The sequence below is a fragment of the Mastigoproctus giganteus genome, chromosome 1 (genome assembly GCF_048544385.1).
Source record: "Mastigoproctus giganteus isolate SK-2022 chromosome 1, ASM4854438v1, whole genome shotgun sequence".
Classification (NCBI taxonomy): domain Eukaryota; kingdom Metazoa; phylum Arthropoda; class Arachnida; order Uropygi; family Thelyphonidae; genus Mastigoproctus; species Mastigoproctus giganteus.
This window is the reverse complement of record NC_143575.1, coordinates 242472956-242498338: the sequence shown is the minus strand read 5'-3', so window position 1 is coordinate 242498338 and position 25383 is coordinate 242472956. Positions and strand designations below refer to the sequence as shown.

Here is a 25383-nt window from a genome sequence, read left to right as displayed (position 1 = left end):
GCAAACTTGGACATTAAGCTTGATATACCATCATCAATATTATTTATAAATACAGAAAACAATAATGGACCCAACGCTGAACCCTGAGGGACTCCACTGATAACATTAGTCCACGATGAGCAGTGTCCATTGATTACCACTCTGTCTTCTTCCCCTCAAACATCCCTTTATCCATAGCAGCAATTTGCCTCCAATGCCACACTGCTCCAATTTGTGCAGCAGTCTTCCATGTGCAACGGTATCAAAAGCCTTTCTAAGATCCAAGTATATAATATCAAAGTTATTCCCTGCATCCAGTTCTTTTGTGACTGCATCATAATATCCAATCAAATTGGTCAAGCAAGACCTGCCCTTAACAAAACCATGCTGTGTCTGAGCTATAACTGAAGTCTTGTCTAAATGATCAGTGCTTCTTTAACCAGTGCCTCCATTAATTTTCCTGGAAGTTTCCAGAAGTTAAACTCACAGGTCTGTAATTACTTGTGTCAGCCTTTGATCCTCCTTTGTGAATTGCGGTCACATTTGCACATCTCCAGTCTATGGGTTCCTCCCATGAGTCCAAGGAAGCGCTCATAATTATGGCTAAGGGTCTGCTTACTTCCTTTGCTGCCTCCTTTAATATAACTGGATAGATCCCATCCACCCAGGTGCCTTTCTTGTGTTTATCTTCAACAATTTATCCTCCACTTTACTCTCAGTTCTTACAAGATTATCTAGCTTACTGCCAGAGTTCAATACACCTATGGCATTCCCCTCGCTGAATAACTCCTCATGTGTGAACGTTGATGCAAAATATTCATTTAGTTTGTTAGCTACCTGAGCAGGATCATCAACAGTTGAACCATCAGTATCAAGTGGACCAATCTGATTCATCCCCTTCCTTCTAGAGTTTACATAAGTAAAGAACTCTTTGCTGTTTTTCTTTGCATCCCTTTCCAAAGATTTCTAGTGATCTGCTTTCGCCTGCCTAACCTCCTTTGTAACTTGGTTACAGATCAACTTATATCTATCATAGGCTTCTGTGTCACGTGTTAATTTATATGTATCCCAAGCATTTTTCTTCTCTGCCATATCTCTCGTCAGTTCATCTGACATCCATTTAGGCCTAAACCTTGAAAAATATTTCTTAGTTGGTATGTAAAGCCTAGCCGACCGGGCTAGCCGGGTGGGTAAAGCACCTGCCTGGCAACACAAAGGTTGCGGGTTTGAATCCCGCCTTGGGTTTGGATCAAAGTACTGCAAAAATTTTTGGGAAGTGCACTATGGCCACAGAAGCCAATGCACCAATAACTACCAAAAAAAAAAAAAAAAAAAAAGTGTAAAGCCTAGTTGCTTCCTAGATAAGTTCTTTGAATGCCTCCTGTTTTGAATTTGCTGTTGGTAACATCATCAGTTGGTCCTACTGTATAGAATTTAAATACTGTCTCAGACCATCGTAGTCGCCTTTACGAAAGCAATAACCCTTCCCTTTACCCATGATGGTAGTTACCTCTTTGAGTAAATCCCACTTCAGCACACTGTGATCACTGCCACCTAGTAGTTCCTCTATCTGCAGATTCTTAATGCATGATGAATCACTACTGATAATCAAATCAAGAGTATTACTCCCTCTAGTTGCCTCCCAAACATGCTAATGTAGAAAACAATCATCCAATAAATCCACAAAAACCTTGCTAGTGTGTGAGTGACCAACCTCAAATTCCAGTCAATATCTGGGAAATTAAAATCCCCCATTATAAGGCTCTCTGATTTAATGGCCCACTCTATTTCTCTGGACAGTTTCTTATTATACTCATCAGAGTGATTAGGCCTATAGCACACTCCTGCTCTCAATTTTGATCTCCCAATGCTTATGTCACACCAAACTGAGTCGACACTGCACTATCTACCAATGTTGACTAACTTCACTTCCTTGGATTTTATGTGTTTCTTAACTAATAGCATAACCCCTCCTCCCTTCCTATCCTGTCTCTCCTTTCTGTAGATGTTGTACTCCCCGAATTCCAGCTCTGCATTCTTTATTTCTGTGTGACACCACGTCTCTGATATCCGAACAATATCTGCCTTTGATGTTTTGAGCAATACCTCAAATTCATCAAATTTATTTATCAAACCATGCAAGTAGACATGCACCTGTTTCTATTCTTAGCTACCCTAACACAACCCATGTGTTTACTTGTACCGCAATGAGTCCCAGCAGTCTCTGAAATATCCTGTATCTTGTTTTCCAGGCTTCTGCTCATTCTAATAGAAGCAGTGCAAGAATCACTTTCACCTCTGCCAGTGGCTACTGTTAATCTATTAGTTCTTGTATCCCCCCAAGCTAGCAGTTTTCCGACCCACCTAACACTGCCTTGATAGCATGAGCAAATATTCTTGCACCCTTTCTATTTACGTGTATCCCAGCCCTATAGGAGCAGTCCCTTCTGTTAGCAAGTACAGACCAGGCTGAAAAAAATTCTACTCCTTGAGCTTTGCACAATCTTTCCAGGGCAGAATTGATTGACAAGGCTCTCATCATATACTCCCTCCTATCGTGTCTGGGCAGAATAGCAGACATTTTCAAATTCAACCTTAATTCACGGCTTTTTTTCAACAGTGACCTGTACTTGTTAAGTAATTCTGCCAGTCTCCTACTCTTAATATCATTAGTGCCAACGTGTACAACTATATCACCTTTTGTGCCCTTAAATGATGATATCCGCTCTACGTGCATCAACCTTTGCCCCTGGCAGACATACCCTGGTCTTGTTCCACCTATCCTTTTTACAAAGCATGTTCCCCATTTCCCTGACAACAGAGTCACCAACAACAACTAGTTCCTGTGGGACCAGCGCATCCTGCCTTGGGGGTTGCCGCTGTGTTGTGTGATGACCAAGTGCAAGCTCTGGCATTGATGTGGGCAGCTGAGAGCTTGATGGGCCCTCACTTTAAATCCTTCGAGGACATCCACCCTGTCCTTCAAGCTCTCATATAGGCCCATAACAATGCTGAGTTGTCGCCTGATTTCGTTACACTCCTTGCATCGCGCAGACACAAAGACATCCCCATGGCAATATCATGTCCCATACCCGATTTATCCACAAACATCATGCAAGCAGTGCATTTTAAAAGGCTGTGATTCAGAGGGCAACTGCCCCCCCCTCAGTTCTCCTCTGAGCCACAGCACTCCCATTAGTTTGAGCCTTTTGCTTTGCTGCTCTGGTCTGAGTCATGATTTCGATTTAATTTCAATAAAATTTCAATTTTAGTACAAAATTATAACCCTAAACTTGTATTCCAACAAAGTTATAACACTATATATATTTTTCAGTATCAAATATTATCTACGAGTTCTGTTTATATAACTTCCGTATCAAGTTATGTATTAATTAATTATTTTTCGTTTGTAATCTAAGTCGTTATATATATTTTGTTAAAAGTACAATTTAATTGACAACGAAGTTTAACAAAATTAGTAGACTTTGCTGATTAATTGACAATATTATATTATATACTATACTGTATATACTGTACTGTACTATCGTAGCTAGTTCAGGATATAACATTGTATCGTATAACAATGGCACAAGTTACGAACGGTAAATCTACTGACACTTAAGTATTAATTAACTTCGAAATCGCGCCGTTCAATTCAGAATAAACTAATGATCCTGATACATTGCGATATGTTGCAGTCTGTAGGGGAACCCTGTTGATGCTAGACAAGAAACACTATACATTATGTACTCCTATATTCAAATTCTGAGTCCCTTATGTGTTAGCGGAACCAAGTTTCCATATCCACCCAATGTCTGCATTTGATGACTTAATAAATACTTCAAATTCATCAAATTATTTACTATTTATTTACTTATTTATTATCGTGGCATTAGTGTACATGCTATTCTACTTGCTTGTGTTCTTAGTTACTCTAACACAGCCCATGCATTTACTTGTTTCATGATGATCTACAGCAGTACTTGAAATCCATGATAACTTGCTGCACTTGTAGGATACTGCACTTTCACCTTTGCCTGCTGCTCCAGCTGTCTAGTTTTATTGAGAGACTCATGTTAGCTAAACAGGTAACATTTTTTGTAATAAAGATAGGTTGATCAGAACCAGGGTGTATTTGCCAGGAGCAACAATTAATGATTTTACCAACGGATTGTCAGATTTCAAGGGGGGAGTGAGAGTATTGTTATTTGTGTAGGGATTAACAATACTCTAAACCCCCCCATCAGGTGAACACAACCTGACGATTTGTTGGATAAGTATAGGACCATGCTAAAAAACATTCCAAGAGTTAGATCAGAATGTGTATGTGTCAATTCTGTCCAGACACGATAGGAAGGATTGTATGTCGAAAGCATTGTGGATTAATTCAAGAATTGAGGGAATCTGCAAGGCTGTGTGAAGGAAATTTTTATCAGCATGGTCTACCCCTGTAGGTAGAAGGAATCTATTTTATCGAGATGGTATTCGTATGAACAAAGATGGTGCAAGGATTTTTGCTAGTATCGCTGAGGATACTTTGAGGTTTCAGCAAAACAGCTATTTAGTGGGGAGACAGGTAATATAGATCTGTGTTTATCTGATATGAATCAAAGTGATGCTTACACCCACCTCAAGAATTCTTGTTGCCACCGCAGTCTATGTACTGAAGGTAACAAAGTTTCAAATGAGTGGGAAGATAAAGCTAGGGAAATAAGCCCAAATAACTTTAAAGGGTGTGCCAGGATAGTAAACTATAGGAGGATAGTTAGTCTTAACTGTGTTTATAGTAGTGGCTGTAGTGTTATTAAAATGGCTGAATTCTAACTCGTGGTTAGGGCAGAAACCACCCGGAAATTCAGGATGACGAGTTCCATTATGGTATGTATAATGTATTTAGTAGAAGAAGAGATGCTGGGCTCATGCAGAGCTGGAAAACGCTCTATTTGCTCAAAAGCAGCTTGAGCAAATAGAGCTTTTGCTGAATCAGAAGTTACTTTTGCAAGCGTAGAATATGTGTGGTGTGAGTTAGTTGGAAGCAAAGGTATGACGAGAATTTGAGTAATCTACAGACCGGATGATTGTGAAGAGTATGGCTAGAGTCTCTGCATGCAGATGGAATGTGCAAGCAAGTGTGAATGTCTTAACCCAGACCAAGTTGGAGTTTTATTCTCGTGAATTTCAAATAAGACATACTAATGAAAATCAGAACCAAAGATATAAATTTCTGAAATTGCAATAAAAGATAACTCACTAAGAAATATTTTGATGTAAATTTTTAAACTGAAGTAACAGAACATATTTTCTTTTCTATTTTATAAATAGTGTTTTATAATTTACAGATCTACCTATCTGTAAATTATTATGCCTACTTGATTTAAATGTGATTTGTATAATTTACATTTATGTTCATTATTTGCGATTAGATTACATTATATATATGAGGGGTGATCATTTAATTCGCGGGATGGTGCAAGATTTTATGTTTACCACCAAACTAGGACGGCCATATTCCGGTGTGACCGAACTTTCTGGTGTGAAGTGGTTTCTCCCTCAATACAATGCAAAGCCTCCTATGGCTAATATTGTGCAGGCATTGATCACTGCCATAGGTGAGGTTCTGCCTCATCCCCCTTATTCACCGGACTTAGTTCCATGTCATTTCTTCCTGTTTCCACGTCTGCAGAAATCTCTGAAAGGCAACCGCTTTGCGTCCAACACAACAATGCTCACAGAGCCACAATGGAAGCACTCTGCAGTCTTTCGAAAAATGGCTTTCAACAAGCATTTAATGCGTGAGTATTAGCATTAGTAGAGGCATATGATGCAAGAAAGCAAGCTTATGCAGCATCAGCCAAAAAAAACCAAAAAAAAAAAAAAAAAAAACCACTCTCATTTCACCTCCCCGTTCGTTCCAAATACCTCTCCAGCTTAGCGTGAAATTTATTTAGGCTATCAACTTCCACAACAAGGGATGGAAGTCTGTTCCACCAACCAATCACCCGCTGGCTAAAGGCAAACTTCCGCACATCTATCCTACATCTGTGTTTCCTCAATCTGAATTTATGCCCTCTCAGGTGATTATTCTGAGCAAGAGAAAGAATTCCATCAGCATTGAGCATGATCAAACCATTCAAGGCTTTATACACCTCTATCAGATCACCTCGCCGGTGCCTAATCTCCAGACATTGTAATTTGCAAAAATTAAGCCTTTCTTCGTAAGAGCAACCCTTTGTTCCATTCACTAATCTTGTTGCCCTTCTCTGTACTCGTTCCAGCAGCTCTACATCCTTCTTGAAATGAGGCCTCCAGACCTGTATACAGTAGTCAAGGTGTGACCTGACCATTGCCTTATATAAGGGAATAATCACCTCCTTATCCCTGCTAGAAAAATTCCTGTATATCATTGATAAGACACCATGAGCCACTCTTGCAGCCCATCTGCACTGCTCAGAGAAATTCATATCTGCCTGCACAATTACCCCCAGGTCCTTTTCATTCTCTACCACTGTCAGTGTAGTACCACAGAGTTGATATGTTGCTCTGGGGTTGCTGTTTCCCATATGTAGTTTTACATTTGTCAATGTTAAACTTTATTTGCCACCTCTCAGCCCATCTGCTCAACCTTTCCAGATCCTGTTGCAGCAGCAGCATAGTGTCAGTAGTGTCCTTAACAACCCTGCCAACCTTTGTATCGTCTGCAAACTTGGACATTAAGTTTGATATACCATCATCGATATCATTTATAAATACAGAAAACAATAATGGACCCAACACTGAACCCTGAGGGACTCCACTAATAACATTAGTCCACGATGAGCAGTGTCCATTGATTACCACTCACTGTCTTCTCCCACTCAACCATCCCTTTATCCATAGCAGCAATTTGCCTCCATTGCCACACTGCTTCAATTTATGCAGCAGTCAGTCTTCCATGTGCAACAGTATCAAAAGCCTTTCTAAGATCCAAATATATAATATCATTTGATTAGATACTATGCATCCAGTTCTTTTGTGACTGCATCATAGTATCCAATCAAATTGGTCAGGCAAGACTTTCCCTTAACAAAACCATGCTGTGTCCGAGCTATAACTGAAGTCGTGTCTAGATGATCCTGCAGTGGTTCTTTAACCAGTGCCTCCATTAATTTTCCTGGAACAGAAGTTAAACTCACAGGTCTATAATTACTTGTTTCAGCCTTTGATCCTCCTTTCTGAATTGGGGTCACATTTGCACATCTCCAGTCAATGGGTACCTCCTCTGAGTCCAAAGAAGCTCTCATAATTATGGCCAAGGGTTTGCTTACTTCCTTTGCTGCCTCCTTTAATATAACTGGATAGATCCCATCCACCCCGGGTGCCTTTTTTATGTTTATCCTCAACACTTTCTCCTCCACTTTCCTCTCAGTTATTGCAAAATCACTGCCAGAGTTTACTTCACCTCTGGCATTCCCCTTCCTGAATAACTCCTCATATGTGAATGTAGATGCAAAATACTTGTTTAGTTTGTTAGCTACCTGAGCAGGATCCTCATCTGTTGAACCATCAATATCTAGTGGACTAATCTGATTCATCCCTTTCCTTCTAGAGTTTACATAGGTAAAGAACTCTTTTCTGTTTTTCTTTGCATCCTTTGCCAAGGATTTCTCATAATCTGCCTTTGCCTACCTAATCTCCTTTGTGACTTGGTTATAGACCAGCTTATATCTATCATAGGCTTCCATGTCACCCATTAATTTATATGTATCCCATGCATTTTTCTTCTCTGCCATATGTCTCATTAGTTCATCTGACATCCATTTAGGCCTAAACCTTGAACAATATTTCTTAGTTGGTATGCAAAGCCTAGTAGCTTCCAAGATAAGTTCTTTGAATGCTTCTGATTTTGAATTTGCTGTTGATAACATCATCATCTTATTATTATTATTGATAGTGGCGAAAGTGGGCAAAGTTCAATGGAAAGTATATTGAGAAGGAGTAATCCAGAAGATTCAGATGATGACAACATCTTGCACCAGTTTGCGAATTAAATGATCACCACTCATATACGTATTATAGCAAAATAAGCTTTATCTTTATGATTGTGAAACCATCACCATTTATTTATATTAAGTATTATTGAATAAATGAAAAAAATATTTTGTTTTCTTATAAAATAATTGTGATTTATATTTAAAGATTCATTAAAAAATAATGGTCGATAATTACTCTAGTTAGTTGTAATCCCCCCCCCATGCACACACTTCCTTACAATATGGCCATAAACACTAGTATGAAGCAGCTACAAGTTTTCTCTGGTAAGATTTTTTGACCCAGTCTGCTTCTGAGCACAGCATAATCTGGAACTCATTTCTTTAGCAGAATTCTTTCATATATTGAAAGAAAAGTTTGGACATGTGAGCAATTCTCAGAGTATAATACCTAATACAACTTCTTGGAAATAATGGAATTAAGTATTAACTTCACTTATCCTAATATTTTTTTCATCAATGTTAGTTTAAATATTTTTTGATTAACTACAATAATAAAAATACACTTTTACAGCCTTACACTTACAGCTTAAAAACAATTTTTTTTTTGGTCAACGTAGATTTAAAGAATAAACAAACAAAAAAAATATATTTCTAATGCAAGTTTTCTATTTCATTTATTAAATTTTGCATAAGAGCTTTAGCTATTTTTGGAAAAATTAATTTACCTTATATTATTATTTTTCTATTAAAATTTGACTATTATTTATGTTTTTAGTGTCCAAGCTGCATTAGATGAACTCACTGGAAGTGCTTCAGAAAGTAAGTTTCTTTTTCTTTAACTGCAAAAAAAGTTAGAGTAGTTAGTATAATGTGGAATAAAAATTAATATTTTTGATCATGGATTACTGAAGGTTCTGAGGCAATCTAACTAAATGGGAATACCTCCACATCTCCATATCTCCTAGGCTTGTAAGGAACCAACTGGCAATTTTAATTTAATATTCACTCCTCACATTCTTGTAGGGTAACTGAGCCAGTGTGTTATAAATTACTGGAATAAGTGGCCTACAAGGGTGGTAGAGGCTGACAGTGTGGGGGAAATTCAAAGGTCAGCTGGATAATTACCTGCGGGAGGAGGGAAATGCTTAGGTTGTCCATTTCCTTTTCTCTTATTTATTAATTATTATTTTATTTTTTTCTTCTTATTATTATTTTATTTTATTATTATTGTTATTTATTTATTTATTATTTTATATATATATATATATATATATAGAATCAAAATATTACAGAGTTTAAATTATAAAATTAAAACTTAAATATTAAGTTAAATATAGAACGAACCGATTAATGCCATTGAGCTATAGACCATTACATCGGACGTTGGATATGCCGCAATTAGATAAGTTATAGTGTAACTCCATGGTTTGAAAATCGATGCAGCCTCAAGCCAACTGTACCCCCGGTATACATGAAACAACATATATAATAATAAGATAATTATAAGATAATTAATATAATAAGCCTTACGTGGGAAAGGTATTTTGCAAGGGACTTTGTCGAGGGCTAAACCCCTACAAAATATCCAACCCATGTTAGGCTGAGCTATCGGTTTCTGTTATCATCTGCCTGTATACCGTGACCAAAAAGGCCATATTAATGGATAATTACTTTAAGTTAAAATTAAGTACTAAGCAAGCCAATAAATAACTATTAAGCTGGCCGACCATTAAGGGAGTATGTCTAAACCGTAATTTGGTTGAATCCAGGCTGGATGATATTTAGCCCGACTGATTGCTGCAACAATATAAGCACAACTGAGAACTGATTAATATTTGCTGAATAAAGGCTAAATTAGCTAACAAAAGGAGAACAGAAAGCGGTGTAGATAAAGTAATAGTACCTCACTCCCCCTCGAATTACTCTAATAGTTCGTGAGGTATGAAAAAAAGGCAAGAGGATAGATAAAAGTGAAAAGTCAAAGGAAAAGTAATTAATCGATTATACATCGGATACAACCGGAAGTGTAACATCCCGACCCTAAAAGGTAGGGATCCTGGTTTGGTAGTAAGAGCAGGTGAAAGATATCAATAAAATGCGAAAGGAAAAAACGGAATGGCTAATTCCTAAGATATTTTACGCTAATATATATAAAACAAACTTAAATATGGCAAGTAGTGTCGAACTTTTTGTTAAGCGTTAAAAAATGCAGGTGGTAGTACGGTAGCACCCGTATAGTACCCGACAATGATACTAAAATACATATGTTACCGTAGCCCGTAGCGGAAACAACTAAAAGCCTGTAAGTCTACGCACAAGTCGTTTATAACCTCTGCGTTGATGGCGCTACCTAAGATGTGTCAAATATCAGCCAAATTGAGATAAATAAAAGGATAATAGCGCCCTCTTTAGTAGTGAAAGCAAAACCAATAAATACTCAGATGCAGAAGAGAAATCTCAGTAGAAGAAGAGAAACGAATTAATTATTCAGCAAATATTAATCAGTTCTCAGTTGTGCTTATATTGTTGCAGCAATCGGTCGGGCTAAATATCATCCAGCCTGGATTCAACCAAATTACGGTTTAGACATACTCCCTTAATGGTTGGCCAGCTTAATAGTTATTTATTGGCTTGCTTAGTACTTAATTTTAACTTAAAGTAATTATCCATTATTATGGACTTTTTGGTCATGGTATACAGGCAGATGATAACAGAAACCGATAGCTCAGCCTAACATGGGTTGGATATTTTGTAGGGGTTTAGCCCTTGACAAAGTCCCTTGCAAAATACCTTTCCCACGTAAGGCTTATTATATTAATTATCTTATTATTATATATGTTTTTTTATGTATACTGGGGGTACAGTTGGCTTGAGGCTGCATCGATTTTCAAACCATGGAGGGCACTTACACTATAACTTATCTAATTGCGGTGTGTGTATATATATATATATATATATATTAGTCAATTTTATTTTATGGTATCTATCTGTAGGGAATTAGGTATATAAGGACCAAACTAACAAGTTAGTAAAAGTAAACTAGCTTTAGCCTGGAAGGCCTATACAAAAATAAAAAATAATAATGAAAAATGAAAATAATAATAAAAAATGATAATAAACAATGAAAATGTAAATAACATTCTTCCACTTCGTCGTCAGTCTGCTACTTCTTTGGGGGCTTTGAGCAGACCGATAGCCAGACTAAAAGAATGTCTCATACCTATCCGTTTCTGTTGTCCCCATTCCAGTTTGCCTGATTTTAGTTTTTAGGTGATTGTTTAGAAATTAATAGAAATTAAATGAGAAAAGATCATCATCATCAGCCATTTTCAATCCACTGCAGGCCTCTCCAGCAACTTTCCAGTTCGTTCTGTTTTGTGCAACGGCCATCCATTTACTACTCCCACAAACTCATTAATTTCATCTATTCATCTCCGCCGTTGTCTTCCAGGTTTTCTTCTAGCTCCTCTTGGTACAATTCTGTTATTTCCTTAGTCCCTCTGTCATCATGTCTTCTGAGCTATGTGTCCTGCCCAAGACCATTTTAGTTCTTTAGTTTTCATAAGAATGTCCTTTACTTGAGTTTGCTGCCTAATCCATGTGTTTCTCTTCTTATCTAACAGTCTGATTCCCAATATAATTCGTTCTATTCTTCGCTGTGTAGTTCTCGGCTTTTCTTCCATTCTTTTGGTGAGTGCCCAAGTCATGGTGGGGAGTATACATTGGTTCATTATTTTATGTTTCAGGCAAACTGGGATATTGCTCTTCAGTATGTGACTATATTTACTGAATGCTATCCATCCAAAATTTATTTTTCTCTTGACTTCCAACCATTTATCATTATTACAGCTAATAAATTGTCCTAGATAAGTATATGACTCCACCTTTTCAATTACTGCTCCTTCAATCATTATGTCCCTTTCTGTGGTATACTTGTTCATCACTTTTGTTTTAGCCATATTCATCTTTAGTCCAAAATCCTTACTAACTCTGCATAACTGATTAAGATTTTCCTCTAATTCTTTGGGATCATGGCTTATGACCACAATGTCATCTGCAAATCATGAATGGTTTAGGTACTCTCCATTTACATTGACTCCTTTCTGCGACCAGTCTAATCTTCTGAAAGCTTCTTCAAGGGCAGCAGTAAACAGCTTTGGAGATATTGTGTCTCCTTGTCGAACTCCTTTCTCGATTTTAAATTTGCTACTGTCTTTGTCTAGTCTAATAAATGAAGTAGCGTTCTCATATATTTTCTTCAAAATCATAATATATGGTGTATCTATGCCTTGTCTTTCCAGTTCTCGAAACATTGCCTTATGCTGTATGGAGTCAAATGTCTTTTCATAATCCACAAATGGCGGGCATAATGGTGTTTTATATTCATTTGCTTTCTCCATTAGCTGTGATATATTTCTCCATTAGCTGTGTTATATTTCAGAGACTGCTGGGAGCCATTGCGGTACAAGTAAACACATGGGTTGTGTTAGGGTAGCTAAGAATAGGAACAGGTGCAGGTATACTTGCGTGTACACCAATGCTAGGAGTTTAGTAAATAAATTTGATGAATTTCAGGTATTGCTCAAAACATCAAAGGCAGATATTGTTAGGATATCAGAGACGTGGTGTCACACAGATATAAGGGATGCAGAACTGGAATTTGGGGAGTACAACGTCTACAGAAAGGATAGGAAGGGGGTAGGGGTTACGCTATTAGTTAAGAAACACATAAAAACCAAGGAAGTGAAGCCAGTCGACATCACTGGACAGTGCAGTGTTGAGTCAGTTTGGTGTGACATAAGCATTGGGAGATCAAAATTGACAGTAGGAGTGTGCTATAGGCCTAATCACTCTGATGAGTATAATAAGAAACTGTACAGGGAAATAGAGTGGGCCAGTAAATCAGAGAGTCTTATAATGGGAGATTTTAATTTCTCAGATATTGACTGGAATTTGGGGGCTGGTCACTCACACACTAGCAGGGCTTTTGTGGATTTATTGGATGATTGTTTTCTACATCAGCATGTTCGGGAGGCAACTAGAGGGAGTAATACTCTTGATTTGATTATCAGCAGTGATTTTTCATGCATTAAGAATCTGCAGATAAATGAACCACTAGGTGGCAGTGATCACAGTGTGCTGAAGTGGCATTTACTCAAAGAGGTAACTACCATTAGGGGTAAAGGGAGGGGTTATTGCTTCCGTAAAGGCGACTACGATGGACTGAGACAGTATTTAAATTCTGTACAGTGGAACCAACTGATGATGTTACCAACAGCAAATTCAAAATGGGAAGCATTCGAAGAACTTATCTTGGAAGCTACTAGGCTTTAGATACCAACTAAGAAATATTGTTCAAGGTTTAGGCCAAAATGGATGTCAGATGAACTAATGAGGCATATGGCAGAGAAGAAAAATGCATGGGATACTTACAAATTAACACATGACACAGAAGCCTATGATAGAAACAAGTTGATATGCAACCAAGTTACAAAGGAGGTTAGGCAGGCGAAGGCAGATTACGAGAAATCCTTGGCAAGGGATGCAAAGAAAAACAGCAAAGAATTCTTTACTTATGTAAACTCTAGAAGGAAGGGGATGAATCAGATTGGTCCACTTGATATTGATGGGTCAACTGTTGATGATCCTGCTCAGGTAGCTAACAAACTAAATGAATATTTTGCATCGACATTCACACATGAGGAGTTATTCAGTGAGGGGAATGCCAGAGGTGTATTCCACTCTAGCAGTAAGCTACAGACTCCTGAAATAACTGGGAGTAAAGTGGAGGAGAAACTGTTTAAGATAAACACAAGAAAGGCACTCGGGGTGGATGGGATCTATCCAGTTATATTAAAGGAGGCAGCAAAGGAAGTAAGCAAACCCTTAGCCAAAATTATGAGAGCTTCCTTGGACTCAGGGGAGGTACCAATAGACTGGAAATGTGCAAATGTGACCCCAATTCACAAAGGAGGATCAAAGGCTGACACAAGTAATTATAGACCTGTGAGCTTAACTTCTGTTCCAGGAAAATTAATGGAGGCACTGGTTAAAGAAGCACTGCAGGATCATTTAGACAAGACTTCAGTTATAGCTCGGACACAGCATGGTTTTGTTAAGGGGAAGTCTTGCCTGACCAATTTGATTGGATACTATGATGCAGTCACAAAAGAACTGGATGCAGGGAATAGCTTTGATGTTATATACTTGGATCTTAGAAAGGCTTTTGATACTGTTGCACATGGAAGACTGCTACACAAATTGGAGCAGTGTGACATTGGAGGCAAATTGCTGCTATAGATAAAGGGGTGGTTGAGGGGGAGAAGACAGAGAGTGGTAATCAATGGACACTGCTCATCGTGGACTAATGTTGTTAGTGGAGTCCCTCAGGGCTCAGTGTTGGGTCCATTATTGTTTTCTGTATTTATAAATGATATGGATGGTGGTATATCAAGCTTAATGTCCAAGTTTGCAGACGATACCAAGGTTGGCAGGGTTGTCAAGGACACTACTGACACTATGCTGCTGCAACAGGATCTGGAAAGGTTGAGCAGATGGGCTGAGAGGTGGCAAATGAAGTTTAACATTGACAAATGTAAAGTACTACACATGGGAAACAGCAACCCCAGAGCAACGTATCAACTCTGTGGTACTACACTGACAGTGGTAGAGAATGAAAGGGACTTGGGGGTGGTTGTGCAGGCGGATATGAAGTTCTCTGAGCAGTGCAGACGGGCTGCAAGAGTAGCTTGTGGAGTATTGTCAATGATATACAGGAATTTTTCCAACAGGGATAAGGAGGTGATTATTCCCTTGTATAAGGCAATGGTCAGGCCACACCTAGAGTACTGTATACAGGTCTGGAGGCCTCATTTCAAGAAGGATGTAGAGCTGCTGGAACGAGTACAGAGAAGGGCAACAAGATTAGTGAATGGAACAAAGTCGTGCTCTTACGAAGAAAGGCTTAAGTTTTGCAAATTACAGTGTCTGGAGACTAGGCACCAGCGAGGTGATCTGATAGAGGTGTATAAAGCCTTGAATGGTTTGAGCATGCTCAATACTGATGGGATTCTTCCACTAGCTCAGAATAATCACCTGAGAGGGCATAAATTCAAATTGAGGAAAGACAGATGTAGGATAGGCGTGTGGAAATTTGCCTTTAGCCAGCGGGTGGTTGGTTGGTGGAACAGACTTCCATCCCTTGTGGTGGAGGTTGATAGCCTAAATAAGTTTAAGGCTCAGCTGGACAGGTATTTTGAACGAACAGAGGGGTGAAGTGGAAGTGGGTTTTTTTTTTTTTTTGGCTGATGCTGCATAAGCTTGCTTTCTTGCATCAAATGCCTCTACTAATGCTAATGATATTACGTGAAGGTGATCCATAGTTGAGAATCCTGTCCTAAAGCCAGCTTGCTTTCAGTTGATTCTCATCAAGTATTCTTTCTAATCTGATAGTAATGACCCATGTGAACAACTTGTAGATGTGGGATAACAGGCTAATTGGTCTATAATTTCCAATTTCTGATTAATCTCCTTTCTTATGCAGCAAAACTATTATTGCTTAGGCGTCACACCTTTTCTAATATATTTTGTGAAGAGCCTTGCCAGTTTTTGTGTTATGTCTCTTCCTCCCAATTTTAACAACTCTACAGTAACTTCATCTTCCCCGGGGCTTTCTGATTCTTCATTTTCTTCAATGCATGTTCCACCTCATCAGGAAGAATATTGGGTATGTCGTATGTGTTGCTAGTTTGCGATCCATCTTCCCCACTGCTGGCATCATTCCCTCGCTCCTTGTATAATTCTCTATAGTGGCTTCTGCTATTTGAATTATGCTTTCTCTGCTATTTTTAAGTACATCATTGCTATTCTTGAGTTTCAGTATCATTTGTTCTTCTGTAATACTGCTCGTGGCTGTTGATTTAAGTCCTTTGTTTTCCCTTAATGCTTGTTCTACTTTTCTTGTGTTAAATCTTCTTATGTCCTCTCTGAGTCTCTTTCTAATGGCTTTGCATAACTCAGTATACACAATTTTCTCCCTGTCAGTGTTTTTCTTGCTCTTCATTTGTCATCTTCTGTTCATCATAACAAGTGTTCCTTGACTAATTTTTTCTTCTTTGGATTTCTTTTTCCCTATAGGTTTCTTGGCTTTATCACTTTCAGAAAGTTGTAATATTCCTCGTCGATATCTTGGTCCTGAGTAGTCTGCAGAAGCTCAAACCTGTTCTTAAGTTCCAGTACATACCACTTTTTCTCCTCTTCTGTTATCTCAAAGACCTTCGTATTATTTACTCGAGTCAGTTTTTTCCTTTCCTACATCTATATCAAGTGTCCATCTTACCATTCTGTGATCACTTCCAACATTTACCTTATTCAGGACGATAACATCATTCACGATAAAACATTTGTTAGTGAGGATGAAGTCGATTTCATTAGTTGTTGATCCATTTGGACTCTTCCATGTCCACTTTCTGTTCACCCTTTTCTTGAAAAAAGTGTTCATTACTAACAATCCTTGAGATTCTGCAAATTCCACAAGTCTTTCACCTCTTTTATTTCTTTCACCAATTCCAAAATTTCCTATAGTTCCCCTTTCTGCACTGTTTTTTCTTTTTCCAACCTTAGCATTGAAGTCCCCCATAATAATAGTGCAGTGGGTTTTCTGCTCATCTAGAAGACTCTCAATTTCAGTGTACATTTCTTCAACCTCTTCATCATCATGGCTCGATGTTGGTGCATAAATCATTATAACCTTTAGCTTGTACCTCTTAGAAATCTTTAGTATTAGTCTCGACACCCTTGTGTATGTATTTTTGAATTCCAAAATGTTGTTTTTTATATCTTTGTGGACCAGAAACCCAACTTCACCCTTCGCTCATTTCACTGTTTCCATTGGTGTACAGCAGATTTCCACTTGATAAACTTATAAGTGATTCATTTCTTCTTCTTGTTTCAGTCAAACCGATGATATTCCAATTCACATTTTCTAGTTCCTTTTCCAGCTCTAATAGAGAAAAGATAATATGTATTAAATTTACATTTTGTAAAATTAGTGTCAGAATCAGCAAACTGGGATAGGCAATACAAAGCCCAACGGGTGTGTATCAGATTAAATGAAAATAGGTTCTTACTTCCTTCTTGTACTGTGGTGGTCAGACTGAAAAGGGATCAATTCCCGTCTTCTGATTGTTTTATGTGTGCTGATTAAATGATAGTGCGCAGCCACACTTTTCATTGACTATGGCATGATGGTGAAATTGCTGTAGGCAATATGCCCTATATATTAATTTCTATACAATCCCCTAAAAACTAAAATCAGGCAAAACTGGAATGGGGACAACAGAAACGGGTAGGTATGAGACATTCTTTTAGTCTGGCTCTGCTCAAATCCCCCGAATTGGTCTGCTCACAGCCCCCGAAGAAGTAGCAGACCAATAACCAAGTGAAGAATATTATTTACATTTTCATTGTTTATTATCATTTTTTATTGTTATTTTCATTTTTCATTATCATTTTTTATTTTTATACAGGCCTTCCAAGCTAAAGCGAGTTTACTTTTGCTAACTTGTTACTTTGGTCCTTATACACTTAATTCCCTACAGATAGATACCATAAAATAAAATTGACTAATATAATTTCATGCACGTATAATGCCTAATTGGCCCATGTACAATAGCATTTATGTTGCACACCTCACATGTACCTATTACAGTAAACTTTACCAAAAATCATTTTTATAGTCTTCAGTAAGAACACAATATATATATATATATATATATATATATAAGTTAGTAGTCGTGAAGGGCAATGTGCTAATGTTACTTGACTGGTAACGCTGGTTATGAAGAACAAAGAGCAAATGGAACTGTAATCGCAATCACGGTGAACAAAGCTGGGAGCTAAGATAAAGGGGAAGTAATAATGATTAATAAGAAATAATAAGAATAACTTAGTGCTGTTCATCCTGTGATTTCAGCGCCTTTTTCGAGGGCCAGCCGCTGAAATCAAAGGAGGAAATGGCAATAAGTGGGTATAGTCTCTGTTTCTGACATGAAATACAGCCCCACGTAAACAAACCTTACCTACTGGGAAGTAGGTAAGGTTTGTTTAAGTCACTTAAAATAATATGTTTAAATAAATAGTTTAGGTCAGTTAAAATAATTTGTTTAAATAAATGGTTTAGGTCAGTTAAAATAATAATTATTTTAACTACCTTAGAGGAGACTTGATTGAGGTGTTTAAGGCTCTGAGAGGCATAAGTAAAAAGAATAAAAACAGAATTTTCATGGTTATAAATGATTCTAGAACTAGGGGCCATAGTTTCAAGTTATGGGGGGGGTGACGTTTAGATTCGATTGCAGGAAGTTTTATTTTAGCCAGCGAGTTATAAATTACTGGAATAAGTTACCTACATGGATGGTAAAGGCTGACATTTTGGGGAAATTCAAAGGTCAGCAGGATAATTTCCTACGAAGGGAGATGCATGGATGTGTATTTCCTTTTCTCTTATTAATTATTATTATTTTTAAAAATTTTCTCATTATTATTATTATTTTATTTTTATTATTATTTATTTTATATATTAATTTATTGATTGACTAATATATTTATTTATTTTTTTTTTTTGGCTGGTGCAGCATAAGCCATTGGCTCCCTTGCACCATGTGGCCATTGCTAATACTAATATCATGGTTTTGGATATGCTGGGGGTATGGTCATGTCCCCCCAAATGAATTAGGGGAAAAAAATTGTGTTCAAAGAAGTAGCAGTTTCATATTGGAAACTGGAAAAATTGAATACTGTATATATATACTCTTATCTACTGTATGTCCTACAACTGTATTTTCAGAATAGGGAATTAGCTAAAAATTGGTTGTGTATTCACTTTGATATACTCAGTATTCAGTGCAGAGTAATTTTTGTAAACAACAGGACTCATCAGAGATTAATTGCTGTAGACACCCAGTTTCTCCCCTCAGCTAGAGATGCAGTGGAATGCTAATTACAAATAGCTACCTCCGTAGCCAAATACGGCTCCATTTGTCAAGTGGCTTGCATTACATTAGTTACAAAGTAAATTTTTGTAAACTACAGCACATGTCATCCTTTCTTCAGTTAGACATTATTATGCTTTGGATAGCGAAAACTGCTGTGCTAAACTAGATGAAATATACACAAACTGACAAGTAATTTATGGAGTAATCATGTGACTTCACTTTAGCACTATGATAGGCTGGACACTGCTTTTGATTTAGTTTTCTTGAAACATGATAAATTCTAGGGCATCAGAAATAAATACATGACAAAATTAGTAAATCAGTAGGATAGAAGTAAAGCCCACCAAAAGAAAAAATTATACAGTTGAAGAAAAGTTTAAGATTATCAGATTAAAGAGTGAGAAAACAGAATACAGTATATTTCATGAATATGGACGTCCAGAAGGAATGACGGAAGAGGAAGAAAAATTCCGTTCATTCTCCATATAAACTCCGTAGAAGATGACATAAGCCTCCAAAGAAAGAAAACTAGACTTTGTGAAAACAGTGACGTGGACCAATGCCTATACAAGTAGTTTCTACAGAAGTATAGCGAAAGAGTATCAATAAATGGGGTAATTTTGAAAGCACAGAACTACTTGGTGGAGATGACAACACATTTAAAGCTTCAAACAGTGGCTTTAGGGATGGAAGGCTCATTGTGGGATATCCTGGATTATCTCATAGGTGAATCTGCATAGGATGACTTTACAGAAGCAGAAGCGTTTCCTGAATTTCTGCATAATGTGATTCAAGATGGCAAATTCACAAATGAGCAGTTGCACAACTCTGACAAAATAGCACTGTACTATAAACTTGTCCCTGACAATACACGAGATATTAAAAAGGCCCCTAACAAAGAGAAAATTACTGTTACTGCGCACAAACTAGACTGGAAATCACAAGCTAAAGCCATTATGCATCAGTAAAAGTTGAAAGTCCCAGTGTTTTAAGAATGTCAACATGAAACCTGTGATTAAAGAAAAAAAAGCTCCAGTGCTTGGATGATGAGTGATATTTTTGCTTCATAGTTTGAAAGTGAGTTTGTACCACTGGTAAGATGCCACTTGTTTCCAAAACACTTGAAGAAAAGGCTCTGTTATCATCAAATCACTGCTGAAGGAAGAGCTGATTTCCCAGCTCATCCTCGATTGATGTCCTGAAATCAAAAGATGACGAGATGAGAGTTACATTTCTGCCCAGGAACACAACTGCACTAATTTGGCCTATGGATCATGGCATTATTTTGAGCCTTCAAAGCCTACTGTTATGGTGAATTACTTGTTGGTGTTATGAACTCAAATTCATGTTCAAGAATTTTAGAAAACATTAACACTGAAAGATGTATACAATATTAGATTAGTGTGGGGGAAAGTAAGCTCAACAGCAATTGAAAACTGTTGAAAAACATGTATCGGAAAAGTTGAGATCACTAATAATAACCTTGAATTAGCAGCATTTTCAGAACAAGAAGTAAAGGCTGTGTGTAGCAGTCTTGGAGCAAATGACCTGTTTTCTTGGATTGAGGTGGATGCCAAAGCTCCAGTTGTGCTTTACCTGAGAGAGGAAAAAATTGCAGTGTCTATGAACAATGGGAAGACAATCATCAAAAAAAAGGCCAGTGACATAGGGAGTGACTCAGAAGATAATGTGGATGACTCGTGTAAGGAAAAAGCATTAAAAATTAACAAAGTGGTTGAAAACATTAATGAAGTGATGATGTGGTTAGAACATCAGAGTGATAGTGAACATCTTTATTTATTGCATCTATCCACTGTTGAGAATTACAGTGGTGGACAAAAAAATTGGCAGACAGAATCCGGGTAAAATAATGGAGTCACTGGTTAAAGGTACATTGCAGGATCATCTAGACAAGACTGCAGCAATAATTCAGACACAGCATTGGTTTATTAAGGGAAAGTCTTCTCTGATAAATTTGATTGGATATTATGATGTAGTTACAAAGGAACTGGATGCAAAAAATAATTTTGATATCATGTACTTGGATTTCAGGAAAGCTTTTGACACTGTTGTGCATGGAAGACTACTGTACAAATTGGAGCAGAATGGTATGAAGGGTAAGTTGCTACAATGGATAAAAGGATGGTTGAGTGGGAGAAGACAGAGGGTGATAATCAATGGGTGCTGCTCTTCGTGGACTAATGTTATTAGTGGAGTCCCACAGGGTTCGGTGTTGTGTCCACTGTTGTTTTGTATATTTATCAATGATATTGATGAAGGCAAAAAACGACAAGATGTTCTCTGTTTCTGTAATGATCAATATATGCTAAGTAATTTAAATCTAAATCAAATATAAACCAAATACAGTATAGACCAAATATAAACCAAATCAGGCTTAATGTTGAAGTTTACAGATGATACAAAGGTTGGCAGGGTTGTTAATGACAGTAATGGCAGGTGCTACTGCAACAGGATCTAGAAAATTCGGGAAGATGGGCTGATAAGTGGCAACTGAAGTTTAACATTGACAAATGCAAATTACTGCATATAGGTAGAAGTAACCCCAGAGAAACGTAACAACTGTGTGGTACTACACTTAAGGTGCTAGAAAATGAAAAAAGACTTGGAAGTAATTGTGCAGTCAGATATGAAGTTTTCTGAACAATGCAGACAGGCTGCAAGAGCAGATCATGGGGTTTTGTCAATGACATACAGGAATTTTGCTAGCAGGGAAAAGGAGGTAATTGTACCTCTGCATAAGGCAATGGTCAGGCCATGCCTTGAGTACTGCGTACAGGTCTGGAGGCCTCATTTTAGGAAGGATGTAGATTTGCTTGAGCGTGTACAGAGAAGAGCAACAAGATTGGTGAGGGGAATGAAGGGATCCTCTTACCAAGAGAGGCTTAAGTTTGGCAAATTGCAGTGGTTGGAGACTAGGCACCTGCGAGGTGATCTGGTTGAGGTGTATAAGGCCTTGAATGGGTTGAGCACGCTGAATTCTGATGGGATTCTTCCACTTGTTCAGATTACGAACCTAAGGGGGCATAAATTCAAATTGAGGAAAGACAAATGTAGAATAGATATGCGGAAATTTGCCTTTAGCCAGTGGGTGGTTAATTGCCTGAACAAACTTCCATCTATCGTTGTGGAAGTTGATAGGTTAGATAAATTTAAGGAGGAACTGGACAAAGATTTAGAGGGAATGGTCATGTAATTTTTTTTTTTTGGCTGATACTGCATAAGCTCATACGCTTGCTTTCTTGCATTGCATGCCAACTACTACTACATAGGGAGTGATTCAGAAGGTAATGTGGATGACTCGTGTAAGGAAAAAGCATAAAAAATTAATAAAGTGGTTGAAAACATTAATGAAGTGATGTGGTTAGAACATTAGAGTGATAAGTGAACATCTTCATTTATTGCATCTGTCCGCTCACCACCAAATACGGCGGATACGGAAAAGTCATGGAATGACCACCGCATATCCCGGAGCAATATGGCATTAGTTGCTAATGCTCTTACAAACCAAATGACAAACAAGCATCTGTCCGCTGTTAAGAATTACAGTGGTGGACAAACAAATTGCATCACCTTAAAAAAGGTAACATTTGTAGTGAAACGTATAAGATGTTTGATTACAGTCATTTTGTTTGTCGCAAAGCAAAGGTATTGCATCAAATAACACTTCTATTGCATCAGACAGTGATTGCAAGGTATTACATCAGCCGTTTCTATAAATACTGCATTGGAAAGGTATTACGCTGATTAGTATTCTGTTTTGTGGAGGTGTAAGCATGGCTCTATATGTTCAGTTGACACTAAGAAAAAAAAGTGTAGCTGTTGCTCTGTCCCAGGAAGGGCTTTCTACACGTGCTATTGCTGATAAAATAGGCTGCCATCAGTCAACAGTATCCCTGGTGCTGAAATTAAACCGTGAAATTGGTGATGTGAAGAGAAGACTTGGATCAGGCCTTAAGAGAGTGACTGCACCTTCCCAAGATTGATATTTGAAACGGCTATGCCTTCGTAATCGCCATTCTAGTGCTCCTGATCTAAAACTGGACTCTGAGTTGGCCTCTATTGAAACAAGTGCATGAACTATCCAAACGCAGCTTTCGGAATGTGGTCTGCATGCCTATCAGCTCCAAGAAGAAGCCTTTGTTGACCCAACAAATAAAGTGGGCTAAAACACGTTTCATGGACTAAAACACGTTTCGTGCCAAAAACCCTGAGCTACAACAAGTTAAAAAAAAATTTTCCATTACAAAATTAAATTGTGTGGGTGGTTCACTTGAGTAAACCATTTCTATCTTACTGTATATTGCATTCTTAATCCTTGCCTACTTGATTTTTCCTACAGCTGAGGTCAGACTGATATCTGTGTATCAGATGGTAACCTAAATTTTATGAAGAGTTTTAGGATAAAATTAAAACACTTTGCTTGGGCTAAAACACGTTTCATGGACAACAAAGCAATGGAATGCCATTATCTCTTCTGACAAATTGAAATTCAACCTGCATGGCTTGGATGGGAAGTCATATGTCAGAATATGATATGACTGAAGACAAAAATTGGAGGCATACAATCCTGACTGCATAATACCAACTGTAAAGTTCCCCGCCAGTCAGATGGTCTGGGGATGCATAAGAAGCAAAGGGATGGAGCGAATTAGTTTATTAATGGAATAGTGAATGCAGAAACCTACACTGCTCTCTTTGGGGGAGTGCCTGAAACCTGTTATTAGGGATCACCACACAGCAAAATTTGTAAGTTTTATGCTATTTAGATTTAATGATGAGTTTTGTCTTCTTATCTCACAAAGGCTTAAAACGTACTTATACCAATGTTTTTCTCCCTTAAGGTGTAGTCATACCTCAGAAATGCTAGCATTACAGTGTTGGACTGGACTGGCAACAGTCTAAATATGAAACCTATTGCAAATTGCTGGTACATAATGTCATCTAAAATTGCTCAGAAGAAGCCAACAAATAAGGTTCGGCTGCAAAAGAGCATTGTAAGGGTGTGGTACCACAAAATTGGGCAACCGTCTACCCAGAAGTTGATTAAATGTATGCCAGATTGTTGCATGGCTGTAATTGCAGCTCGAGGAGGAACAACAAAATAGGTGAAGTCTTTTTATTGATTTTATTCACAGAGATATATATCCATCTAACAAATGCATTTTGAACATTTCTGCAACCCACAACGATGCAGTTTTTTTGTCTATCACTGTATGTAGTGAAAGAACTCTGTCGTCAGTTTAGGCAAACTAAATTACATGACTATTCTGAATGGATGTGTAAAATATAAATCCCTAACAGCATTCTATGTAAGTAGAATGTAAAGGAAATGATATGATCTTTAATATTTTGTATTTTAGTCTGTATACTCATAAAATAATAGTAAGTAAAGCCTATTTATGTTAAAAAAAAGTAGGAAAAAAAGGGTTAAAATTTTTTTGGCTGTAATGCACTTCACTTATAATATGGGTATTAAAATTGTCACCTGATACCTGCATTATATAGAGGTTATATTGTGCTGTATATATATAATAGAGTGCAATATATAAATAAATCATGAAATGGCACAATGTTGCCTAGCAGGCCCCTGTGCCAAAAACCCTGAGCTTCAACAAGTTAAAAAAAAATTTTCCATTACAAAATTAAATTGTGTGGGTGGTTCACTTGAGTAAACCATTTCTATCTTACTGTATATTGCATTCTTAATCCTTGCCTATGTGATTTTTCCTACAGCTGAGGTCAGACTGATATCTGTGTATCAGATGGTAACCTAAATTTTATGAAGAGTTTTAGGATAAAATTAAAATACATAAAAGAGAATCAAAAACACTCTGTCCTCTGTTTTGTTTTGTCAGAAAGTAGAAGCTGATAATGTACAATGCCAACTGTATTCCACCAGACATGTAGTAAAATCTTCTGTGTGTGAATTGATGCTTCACAGTGTGTGGCATAGGTTTGCAGGTGATAATCAATGATGCAGTCATTTGATATTACTTGATATTATTTGATATTATTGATTTTTCTTCACATGTCAACAATCGGTTGACATTGAAGAAAAATGATGGGTCATTACTGTGATGATGTTGAAAGCAGTGACATGCAAATTCATAGTCTAGAGTTTGTGAAACTCATTTACTCAGTTTGTATGCCTTTTCCTTTAAATGTTGTTGTATGCCTTTTTCTTTAAATGTAAATGCCCATAAAGTTTAATTGCTCACTTTGAATCTTTCTGCAAGCACCTGGCTTGTTTGGCTTGAATCTGACTAATTGGCATTCAGTAGACCGTTACAGACTGAAGGCAAAAAACGACAAGATGTTCTCTGTTTCTGTAATGATCAATATATGCTAAGTAATTTAAATCTAAATCAAATATAAACCAAATACAGTATAGACCAAATATAAACCAAATATAGTAATTA

General features: G+C 37.4%; 1 protein-coding gene across 5 annotated transcripts in view; it reads left to right on the top strand.

The window, feature by feature from the left end:
• The window catches only part of LOC150091709 (fibronectin type-III domain-containing protein 3A-like), a 489490-nt gene that overhangs the window by 215905 nt on the left and 248202 nt on the right, over positions 1–25383 (top strand). For all 5 annotated transcript variants that reach the window (XM_090376531.1, XM_090376557.1, XM_090376540.1 and 2 more), the window contains one exon: positions 8725–8768. In XM_090376531.1, coding sequence (XP_090232657.1) covers positions 8725–8768 — 44 coding nt within the window. The remainder of the gene's footprint in view (positions 1–8724; positions 8769–25383) is intronic.